Source organism: Anomaloglossus baeobatrachus, chromosome 2 (genome assembly GCF_048569485.1).
Source record: "Anomaloglossus baeobatrachus isolate aAnoBae1 chromosome 2, aAnoBae1.hap1, whole genome shotgun sequence".
NCBI classification, from domain to species: domain Eukaryota; kingdom Metazoa; phylum Chordata; class Amphibia; order Anura; family Aromobatidae; genus Anomaloglossus; species Anomaloglossus baeobatrachus.
This window is the reverse complement of record NC_134354.1, coordinates 366,104,804-366,117,733: the sequence shown is the minus strand read 5'-3', so window position 1 is coordinate 366,117,733 and position 12,930 is coordinate 366,104,804. Positions and strand designations below refer to the sequence as shown.

At 38.3% G+C, this 12,930-nt stretch overlaps 1 protein-coding gene across 1 annotated transcript in view; it reads right to left on the bottom strand.

Moving 5' to 3' along the window:
• Window positions 1-12,234, bottom strand: part of TFAP2E (transcription factor AP-2 epsilon) — a 29,365-nt gene extending 17,131 nt beyond the window's left edge. The window contains exons 1-3 of the mRNA XM_075336025.1: window positions 12,068-12,234; window positions 10,636-11,082; window positions 7,072-7,123 (exon numbers count right to left, since the gene is read on the bottom strand). Of these exons, the coding sequence (XP_075192140.1) occupies window positions 7,072-7,123; window positions 10,636-11,082; window positions 12,068-12,094 (526 nt within the window). The 5' untranslated portion in view covers window positions 12,095-12,234. The remainder of the gene's footprint in view (window positions 1-7,071; window positions 7,124-10,635; window positions 11,083-12,067) is intronic.
• Window positions 12,235-12,930: the final 696 nt, after the last annotated feature.

The following is a 12,930-nucleotide window of genomic DNA, read 5'->3' as shown; positions in this document are numbered from 1 at the left end:
CTCGCACGGGGGCGGCACACTTGCTCATCACTCCTCGTTACGAGTACCGAGCACCCGAGCATTGTAGAGCTCCCTTATCACTACTCGTTACGAGTACTGAGCACCCAAGCATGCTAGTACTTGCTCATCACTACTCATTACAAGTACCGAGCACTCTAGCATGGTAGTGCTCAGTTATCACTACTCCTAACCAATAACAAGCACCCAAGTATGGTAGTGCTCCCTTATCACTACTCATTAAGAGCACTGAGCACCCGAGCATGCTAGTACTCTCTCATCACTACTCATTACAAGTACCGAGCACCCGAGAATGGTAGTGCTCACTTATCCCTACTCGTTATGAGTACTGAGCACCCAAGCATGGTAGTGCTCACTTATCACTACTCGCTATGAGTACCAAGCATGGTAGTGCTCACTTATCACTACTCGCTATGAGTACCAAGCATGGTAGTGCTCACTCATCACTACTCTTTATGAGTATTGAGCACCCGAGCATGGTAGTGCTCACTCATCACTACTCGTTAAGAGCACCGAGCATCCGGGCATGCTAGTACTCATTCATCACTACTCATTAAGAGCACCGAGCACCCAAGCATGCTAGTACTCGCTCATCACTACTCATTACAAATACCGAGCACCCGAAAATGGTAGTGCTCACTTATCACTACTCGCTATGAGTACCAAACAAGGTAGTGCTCACTCATCACTACTCTTTACGAGTATCGAGCACCCGAGCATGGTAGTACTCACTCATCAATACTCGTTAAGAGAACCGAGCATCTGAGCATGCTAGTACTCACTCATCACTACTCATTAAGAGCACCGAGCACCCGAGCATGCTAGTACTCGCTCATCACTACTCATTACAAATACCGAGCACCCGAGAATGGTAGTGCTCACTTATCCCTACTCGTTACGAGTACTGAACACCCAAGCATGGTAGTGCTCACTTATCACTACTCGTTATGAGTACCAAGCATGGTAGTGCTCACTCATCACTACCCGTTATGAATACCAAGCACTTTTGCATGGTCGTGCTCACTCATCACTACTCGATACTAGTACTAAGCACTCGAGCATGGTAGTGTTCGCTCATTACTATTCATTACGAGTATTGAGCACCCAAGCATGGTAGTGGTCAATTATCACTACTCTTTACAAGTACCGAGCACCCGAGCATGGTAGTGCTCACTCATCACTACTCGTTAAGAGCACCGAGCATCCAAGCATGCTAGTACTCGCTCATCACTACTCATTACAAGTATCCAGCACCCGAGAATGGTAGTGCTAACTTATCACTACTCCTTACGAGTACCGAGCACCCGAGCATGGTAGTGCTCACTCACCACTACTCGTTACGAGTACCGAGCACCTGAGCATGGTAGTGCTCACTCATCACTACTCCTTACGAGTACCAAGCACCCGAGCATGGTAGTGTTCATTTATCACTATTAGTTACGAATACTGAGTACCCGAGCATGGTAGTGCTCGCTCATCACTACTCGTTACGAGTATCGAGCACCCAAGCATGATCACTATGTCCATCCAATGTTAAATCAGAAGCAATATACTATTCCTTGAGGCTGGGCAAATCAATATTGATACTGTGCCACAAATCTATCTAACTTTAGGAGAAAGAATGAAGAATTTATTATATGCTTCAATGTTACTTGTTTGATAAGCTTTATAACAGTATTTAACAAACATCAGATTATATAAGTGAGAGCTCTTAAAGACAATGGTGAAGCAGTCATGCATTATCCAGCATGTGTCTTACTTTCCATGGAGTCTCTTATAAAGTATCAGCCCTGGAAATGATAGTGTTAACAACCTAAAGTGTTTGATATGTGCTATGGATTTGCAGTAAACAGCCAATTATCCAAGAAACACTGCCTGGCAAATTTCCATAGGCTAACAAAGTTAACGCTTTCATTTCTACTTTAGTAGTAGGCTGACTGTGCCAATATGCATGAATGACGGGTTGTGCTGGAAAAGCAGTGAAGTGCTGCAGATGGACATCATTGATCTATATGGATCAGAATTTCCTATTTTCTTGCCATGTTTACATAGGTGAAGGTGTTGCCATGTTGATGGGTGATGAGAAGAGTGTTAGCTTCTCTGTGCCTTTAGGTTCCTGACATAATTAATTTAACACATTAAAGTGTAATATAAACAATTATAAAAACGCATATCTATAAAAAGAAAAATTATATTTTATATTGTTTATTAGCATAAATGCTATTTCACTCCTTTCACTTTATATAGTTAAAAAATGCTATTATGATATTAGATTGCTAGATGTTAGATATAAGTCATGAAAATCTAACTTAATCCAGAGTGGTTCCTTTATAGACCTGCGTAATTTACAACCCTCTACTGTCCATTACTTGTACAACTCATAACCATATCCAAAATATGGCGTTCCTGCCGAAATGAGAAGCAGTGCATGTCCATTCAGTTTTTCCAGGCACAGTATAGCATATTTCAGGAGCTGGAGGGTTTCCACAGGCGGATACATTACATCAGGTGCTATGTGTGCGGCTTTAATTGATAGATCTTGGTCCCCAGAGTTTGTGTAATGTGAGAAATACCTCCCCTTCTCTCTGCTCCACTTTCTCCATTGCTACATCTGTCATGGGAGGGCTCTGACTAACGAGAGCCACCATGGGGCCAAAAATAAGGTAATTCATGTATTAGTGCGTATTCTCTGATATAACATAGGAATGGAGTACAGTACCTGTATCTGCTCCCATATACCAAAGCACACTCAAATCACCCTATGAAACCCACTATTTGTATAATGCATGTATGTATATATAGTGGTAATATATGTCTGTCAGGGAAAATGTAAATGTGACAGACTTAGGCTATGTGCGCACTAGAAATGTGAAGTTTCTCAAGAAAATTTCTCGAGAAACTTCTGGGAGTGAAAGATTTCCGGACCTCCGGAAAAAATCCGCACCAAATCCGCATGCGGATTTGACGCGGATTTGCCGCGGATTAGCCGCGGAATAGCCGCGGAATTGCCGCGATTTTCCCGCGGGTGGTTCCCTGCGGATTTCTGCAGGCTGTACTGCCGAAATCCGCAGGGTACCTGCGGAAATAATGGACATGTTCATTTTCTCAAGAAAGTTTCTCGAGAAATTCTTCTCGCGGAAATTCCGCACCAGTGCGCACAGCTATTTTTTTTCCCATAGAATTTGCTGGGAAATGTCTGCACAAAGATTGCAGACATTTCTCAAGAAATTTCCGCGGCAAATCCGCGGGTAAAAAGGTCTAGTGCGCACAGAGCCTTAGATATTTGATTAACTTTTTTGGAATATAGAAAGGAATATAGAAAGGAAATGCAGAAGGTCAATTGTGCATTCCCTAAAAATGCGAGAGTGAACGCGTTTTTAGTAATCACTGCATTGTCTGTGCTCATATTTTATATACATTTAGCAGCAATTCGGTCCATGGTAGAAGAACTGTATGTACAGGGCCGGTGTTGGTAACATGCAATATATCAATACAAAGATAATGCAGGAATAGAGCTCTTCATGAATGGTCTTGTGGACCAAGTCTCTGAAAAACCTCACTACAAATTGTAAAAAGACCATGTGTGAATATTAAAAGTCTACCACGCTATATTACCCATAAGTATATTAAGGAAAAGTCAAGAATGATGGCGCAAGTTAACAAATAGAAAGTGTGAATTGGCTATATCATTGTCTTATATTGTACCTGAGACAAACTGAGGTCTACACAAATGGTCCTGGCTACCAAAGCGCTAGTACCAACAAGTCCAGACATGGGCAAAGGCCAAAATATGGAAGAATTCACGAAGAACAAAGCTGTATGACAGGGACTAGATAGTCGTGGTCTACTAACCATCTACCATTTTAATTTAACCAGGTTTATTTATTGTCTCAAAATTGTCCATTTTATTATGGATTATTGAGATATTAGAAACCAGCTTGACCAGTCTAAACAGTATTGACCTATAGTTGGACAAATACCAGAGTGGGTCATTATTGGGATGTTTGTAGGAGTTTTTTTGTTACCTAATACCTATACTTCTCATCATATATTAAAAAAACCCTCAAAGAATAGTACTTTCAGTGTTTATCTACACCCAAGAGCACTTCTGTAGTAGAATGACCTGGACCAACGGACAGCTTTATCCCATGGTCCAACAGAACAATGCCCCCTTCTCGTCAGTACAAATACATTTCTCACATAGGGCCATGCCAAATATTAGAGAGCAAAGCGTAGCCTCATCTGTTAATGTATACACACTTACAGTGCCATGAATGCGGCATACTGCTCTGGGTAACACGGTAGAGCATATCCATAAACAGCTGAATATATACACACCAGCTTATATCAGACTGTAAGCTCTTCATTCAGACTATCTTTATCAAAGTGCCCCGATGTCTGCCCAGCACAAAAATCCTTCTCTGCTCCTGATAATTACTTCCAGATCCATAAACCAATTAAACACTTTATAAAGGAAGCTTAAGGTCTCTCATATATATTCAGCTTGTCTATCTGGCTTCATTTACATACCATTTAAAATGTATTTGCCATGTACCAAATACCCAACTCATGCACTACCCTTTCAAGATAATTAAGCAAGTATCCCTATATCTTTATATGTGTATCCCTACTTCTATCACACACATCTGGCCATAGAAACCAGGCACTTATAGCATAAATTCTCGATTTTACTATATTTTACCACCCGTAATGACCAAAAACCACTACAGCACATATACCATACCCAATGAAATGCAGCTAGGCCAACATTAGCAGATGTTAGTCAGTGAACCTGTACACATATGTGGTGCAATCTGTCGGCCAAGAATGATTTTGAAATTGTTTTTGGCCCACACCATGAAACCCAACCTTTTAAATAGACTTATAAGTTCCCTAAAATTCAGTTGCTGTGCTCCTGCTGCCGGCTTCAGGCCCATACCACTAGATTACAAAAATATTGCCGGAAAATATGGATCAGTGCTGGAGTTACAGGTAGTGGTTTTAGAATGAATTTTCTGTATTAGTAAAAGAAGGGTTAAACAGCCAAGAAGAACAGCCATTTTCCTAGACTTTCCTAATCAGCTCTCTGGAAGTCCTTAGTTGTGACATTGTTAGTGGTTTATGAGGCAGTAAATGCAGGGGAACAGAAAGGAGGATTTGGGGATATGAGACTGGTCTCCCATAATTAGTTTTAATAGGAAAATCCGGGACTCTGTGAGAGACCGGAGGTTTGATCATAAGGCTGGGCAGGAAATTGAAGCAGACAGTACAGATTGGAAAAGTATTCCCCAAAATCTCGAGCCTGTAAGCACACAGCAGGGGAATGATGCCGGGATGAATATCTGCCACTGTTGCACTCTACATGTCTTGGCATTTCAGTATAAAGGCCAGTCCTTAATCATTTACATACACGTAGCTTCAAGAAAAAATGTGCACAACAGGAAGGATGGATTTTAGGTCATCCCGGACCTGAACATCTTCCATTCTCAAAAGCAAACATATTTACTTTTCCATATTCTCCTAAACTGTATATAAACACACACTAGGTCATTGATCTACATGAGTTCACTAAAATCATGAAATATTTGTAAATATATTAAAACATTTGATACCTATGTATCAGCAATACTAACAAATAAACAAAAAAGCCAAGAATAAATTTGTTACTTAAAAAGATTATCTATGGCTGCGATACTAGGGTAACTAAATGTGAAGATGGTAATAAAAAAATAACCGTAATCTCTGAAATTGTTTAATATATATATAGATATATATATATATATATATATATATATATATATATATATATATATATATATATATACACATATATATTTTAGAATATATCATATACAGAATAATATATAGAAATATAAGAAATAATTTCTAAGTGTCAAAAATTTATATTTAACATAAAACGTACATATAAAAAAAAGAACATAAAATAATGTAACTGTTGTAAGGGCATATAGGATCTCATGAAGCCAGAACAAAAAAAAGAAAGGAATATAAATTAAATTGGGATATTATTTGAGAATAGAGATATATTTTGAAAACTCTAAAGAAATCATTCTAAAGGCAGATTTAGGACTTTTGCAATATAGATATTAAATATTAATGTAATAATCCTACTATCTGATTCATTTCCAAAAATCCAAAATTGAGCATTACAGATCCTACTCAACTTTTGTGGCATTTCCTATGAAATTCAATTGTAAATTGAGGAATATTGTGTAAAATTTTAGTGTTATATAAATAAAATTATTTTTATTATTATATTATAAAATACAGAATTACTAGAATATATTTTAGTATTAATGCTCATGAGATCTATCGACCTTTATAAAAAATAAAGACTAAAAATAATTACAAACTGAATAGAGAGAAAATAACTATTTATGTTAGCAAACAATCTCATATCTCACCATTTATTCATCACAAAATTCAGTGTATATAATAAAATGTTGCAAGAAAATATGGGCATATTACACTTTTTTTGTATAATTGATGAAAACCATCAGCAGCAATGTAAAACCCAGAAAACCATGGTGTGAGATCAGTATTGGGCAGAAGAAAATGGGACTTAAGATGTCTGGGTTGGCAATCATTGACATTAAAGGTAGATACAATAGTTACATTATATGTTCACCGCTCTGAGATTAATATGTAGAAACTACAATTCAATCATTCTCAAGATCATTTAATAAAAGGGAATTATAGAAAACGAAGACATTAGATTTAACGGTAATATTAATTAGTAATATTGTAAAATATAGTAAATGTAATAAAACCTAAATAAATAATACTATGTATACAGTGACTGAAGATATTAGTACTCTGCTACTACTTCTACAAAATAATAATAATAATAATAATTTATTCCATAAAGGGTTACAGGGTTAGGAAAACTATAGGAATTTTGCATGTGTAATAAAAAGCCTTCTTTCACAATTTTTTACATAACATATCAACTAAGATCTATCTTTATTACATAGTGGAACACCATTACATCCTCCCATAGGTCAGCTCTGGTAATATAAGAACAACACTTACCTTTTTTGATGACAGACTGGTCCAGTAAACTGATCCCTGACTCATCCAAGACCTGTTAATAGGGAGATAGCATACATTGAAATATATAGTGAGAAAAGATTAGGAGTATATGGGAAAAAATCTACACAAAGGGTGAATGTGTCACATATGAATGCAAGTCTGACAGCAGATTAGCCAAGATAATCTGGCCTAATATATGTTTACATTCTTGTTGATTACTCCTGTAATCATTTTCTATTAAACTAATAAAGAATGAATACAGATATTTCATATAACCAGCTAATGATCTGGTTGTCGGCAGAAAAGCACAATGGTCCTATACAGCTCTGCTGCTTTTCTGCAATTGTTGAGCCTTACATGACTGAGTGATTATCCATTCTTCATATTGTGGTCAGGGTGGGATTTGTTATAGAAGCAGATCACTCTTCCCTAAGACTCCTTATTCCTCAATATGTCTTTGAAAAAATGGGGTTTGTCACAGTTTACAACAGCAATCTCCACTCACAAAATATGATTTCCTTATTGTTAGCATTAAAGTTTTGAGAATTTAATTCTATGAACTAAACACAGGAGTAAGGATAAGAAAACGCTCATTTTTTGCAGGCTTCTGTATTAATAATAGGAGTGAATGGAAACTACATTCAATAGAAAAATATCCATAGTATTTCTCATTTATCTATATATGATCTATTTATAGAGAGCTTTCTAATCTATGACAACTGGTGCTAGAACTCATCATTCATTGGCAGGAACAATGGCTGACATTTTCTGCCATTCCAGCGAAAAAGTCCCAGACAGATCCCCTAATATCAATCACTGTTAATATCAATCCCTCTCATCAGTTTTTATCTATCCCTCTATCTATTATCTATATATTATCCAATTATCTATGTCTACCTATCTATATCTATCTATGTATCTATATATCCATCTATTTCTCTATCAATCTATTTGTTTATCTATCCATATATCTATCTATCCATCTATCAATCTATCTGTCCATTTATATCTATTTATCTACAGTATCTATCTATCTACCCATATATATCTATTTATCTATTCATCTATCCATCTATCTATCTCTCTATCTATCCATACATCTTTCTATCTATCTATCTATCTATCTATCCATTCATCCATCCATCTATTCATATATCTATCTATTCATATATTCATATATCTGTCTATTTATCTATCCATCCATATCTATTTATCTACAGTATCTGTTCATCTATCCATATATATATCTATCTATTCATCTATTTATCTATCTATTCATATATCTATCTATCTATCTATCTATCCATCCATCTATATCTATTTATCTATTCATCTATCCATATATCTATGTATCTATGTATCTATCTATCTGTCTATCCATTATCTATCTATCTATCTATCTGTCTATCCATTATCTATCTATCTATCCATCTATCTATCTGTCTATCCATTATCTATCTCTCTATCCATTATCTATCTATCTATTGCATGTTTTTTTCTATCAGTCATATATTTATGTAAAATCCACTTATTTTATCTTGTTTTAGTAGATTTTGGGCACAGCAGTCTTGCAATAATTACACATTCTCAACGTTGAAAAATATAAAGATATAAGATTGTCTCACTAGGAATTCTAATTGTTTACTGTAGTTAAGTAGCAAACATCGGTAAGGAAATCATTTCTGCCCCATCAGAGACAGCTAGGAGCAGCAGAATGTCCTCCATCACCAGTACTGGCTCCTAAGCATTAGGTGACAGTGTGACTTGGCAAAAACATCGAGGAAAACAGATCAAGGTCTAATATACATCTACACTGTGTGATATAAGCTTGTGGAATTCAGAAGTAAAGACACATTCACAAGTACTGTCTATAAAATAGTGTATGAATATATATATATTCATATATATTTAGGGATTTATATATTGTGGGTTTATGAGTGTAGATAAATAAATAGATATGTGATTAGATACACAGACATAAAACAGAAAGATAGATAGATACATGGATAGATAGATATATAGATAGATGGATAAATGATAGATAGATGATAGATAGGATAGATAGATAGATAGATCGATAGATACATGATAGATAGATACATGGATAGATAGATATATAGATAGATGGATAGATAGATAGATAGATAGATAAATGATAGATAGATGATAGATAGGATAGATAGATAGATCGATAGATACATGATAGATAGATACATGGATAGATATTATTACAAAGAGCTCTCAAAGTAACTGGATTATAACGGGAAACTAACATAACACAGTAGAAAGTGGACCGAGCTCTGAAGGGAGACAATAAAGTGAGATAATGTCGCATGCAGTCGGTACATTTCTAGTGTTCACGTTTTCCGTTCAGATCATCATTAAATAAATCAAATTGTGACTGTGTGTCCCTCCATACTACACAATAATGTGTAAATCATTATATTAATTTAACTTCCTTGTTTAAAAAAAAAAAGGAAAGTTTGTTTATTTTTTTGTACTCTTGTTCTCTGCCCCAGGGGCTAAGCATGATTGAGGCAAATGAAATCAAATGGTTAAATAATTTTCAGCAAATTCCCTGAGCAATTAGATAATTATAAAGACACGGAGGATGGCAGCGATAGTGTAACACCACAGCACACACATTACACAGGCAGTGCTGCACAGCGGGCACCACATATCACTGCACATATAGAAATATCTATATATTACATATTTATATATCAACACACATAGACACACAAGATACTACACATACTCCTACCAATTAAACACAAATATATGTATACACACACAGGATACTACACATGCTCCTACCAGGTACACACAGTATATATATATCTGTGTGTAATTGTTGTTAGGGGTATGTGTAGTATCCTTAGTATCAAGTGTGTGTATGTATATATATATATATATATATATATATATATATATATATACGCACGGGACACTACATATACATATCCATACACACAGGATACTACACATGTTCCCACCAATTATACCACTACACAGACACACATACCTATATATATATATATATATATATATATATATATATATATATATGCGCACACACACACACAGAAACACACACACAAACACACACACACAAACACACACACAAACACACATACACACACACACACACACACAAACACACACACAAACACAATGCTATACTTCCTCACACTGTGGCTCCGGGGTAAGGGCTACCCTAGGAATACCCCCGCCTCATCCTTCTATAAAGCACCATTGTGCACCTCCTGTTGTGATGGAGGCTGGGTCCGTGTCCACCGCAGATCGTGTTATAATAGTGGGCAATGTCGGACTCTGGCATGGAATAAGTGACGACTACTTCATACATATACGATATCCTTCATCACTAGTGTGCGGACGGCCCTGGGCTGCAGGACTTGCGGGGACATTACATGGGACATTGCTGATGCTGATCAGTAGATGGAGGGAGATGGCACTGCTCTGTGGCCCCTGCTGGCACATTCCAGGTGCTCCCTGGCATAATATGGGCGCAGGCTGGTGTGGAGCTCGCTTTCCAGTTCTTACCTGCATGTCTTCTATGCTGTGGTGGGACAGAGCATGTATGGACAGAGCACTCTCTGCCAGGCTGTGCCCACCATCTCCCAGCCCGGGCAGTAGACGGGGAACCCCCCCATAGTCTCTTCTTGGGTCCAGGCTGAGCCCCCTGTGTGCCTGAGAAAGCAGCCCTGCGTCTTCCGGGCGACTTCTCTGCGTGTGCCATGCCTGCTGCTGGTGCTGGTGGATGGGGTTTATGCCGGCGTAGGGATCTCCCAGATGGGGGTATCCTGGCTCCTGGCTCTGGGCGTAAGATAAGGGAGGTTGGGGGTACGGGGGAGGGAAGTAGGGGGGCTGGAAGTCTGATGCCGGGGTGTGACAGAGCGGGGGAGCCGAGGAGTAAGCCCCCTGATTCAGCGAGGAAAGCTGGGACAGACGGGCACTGCTGGCGGCTCCATTCAGGGCATCAGAGCGCTCCTGGAAGACAGAGGAACATGGGGTTACACTTCACCACGGCACATCGCTGCTGCCAACAGAAGCCAAGGGACCAGCGATGCACGACCCTCTGAGCAGCCCTGGGACTCTGACTGTCACATACCTATCCAGTCATCAATTATCTGTCTATCTACTTTAGATTGTGAGCCCCAATGGGGACAGTGATGATCACGACTATAAAGCGCTGTGGAATTAAGTAAAATAAATAATCTTTCTTTAATATCTGTCTCTCTATCTATCCATCTCTTTATCCATCTATCCATTATCTATCTATCTATCTATCTATCTATCTATCTATCTATCTATCCATTATCTATCTATCCATTATCTATCTATCCCTCTATCTATCCATTATCTATCCATCTATCCATTATCTATCCCTCTATCTATCCATCTCTCTATCTATCCATTATCTATCTATCCCTCTATCTATCCCTCTATCTATGTATCTATCACTCTATCTATCTATCTATCTCTCTTTCTATCTATCTATCTATCTATCCCTCTATCTATGTATCTATCTATCTATCTATCTATTATCTATCTATCTATCTATCCATCTATCTATCCCTCTATCTATTTATCTATCTATCTATCTATCTATCTATCTATCTCTATTTCTATCTATCTATCTCTCTATCCATCTATCTATCTATGTATCTATCTATCCATCCATCTATCCCTCTATCTATGTATCTATCACTCTATCTATCTATCTATCTCTCTTTCTATCTATCTATCTATCTATCTCTCTTTCTATCTATCTATCCCTCTATCTATGTATCTATCTATCTATCTATCTATTATCTATCTATCTATCTATCTATCTATCTATCCCTCTATCTATCTATCTATCTATCCCTCTATCTATCTATCTATCTATCTATCTATCTATCTATCCCTCTATCCATCCATCCATCTCCTCTCCCCATCCTCCCCATGATTCGGAGTTGGTGGCAGCACTCACCATGGCAGAGTACGCGTGGACTAACATGTGGGCAGCGGAGTTGGCAGCCGGCAGAGTAGTGGGGATGAATAGTGTGCGCAGAGTTCCTGACGATCAGAGCCAAGGAGCTGTATCCATAGGGAAGAGTCCAGCAGACAGCGGCAGCTCCAGTCCTCCTGCTCCTCTGCCCTCTCCTGCTCTGAGCCCGAGGCATCTCCATACACTCCAGATATAGGCACGGGAGCGCGCCGGGGGGTCGGGAGCGCGCCTTAAAGACACAGCACTGCAGCTCTGTGCGCCCCCCTGCTGGCTGGGAATGTGGCATCAGAAAACACATCTTTCTTCATTGGTAAGGGGCTCTGTGCAGAAGACAAGTGGCTCATTAACCCCGAGATCTATTGTGTAGAGGATGGGAATTACACATCCAAACGCTATTTACAAATATTATCTACTATTTATCATTATTGGTCTCCCTTATATAGCAGACATTCTCATCACTGTCCCCATTGGGGCTCACAATTTCATATGTATTATACTACTATTACCAGTCAGCAGTGGTATTGTTATTATTGTGTATGACTATTATTAGCACTACCTATTATAGATGATAATGTCTTCTCATTATGGTATTTTTTTAGTGTAAACCTGTGAGCAGAAAGCTGAGTGATCTTGGCAGGGTATGAGGCTGGGTATACTGGCATAGCAGGGGGCATCATGTAGATCTGGGTCTGACAGACCCACAGAACACCCAGCATTTCTGAATATATATGTGTCAGCTCATATGGAGGGAGCGATGATAGACACATAACCTCTCACCTATAGACCTGAACCCAACGCACATGCAAGACCCGGGGCCAAGTCACAAATTAGCATCCAAATATCTG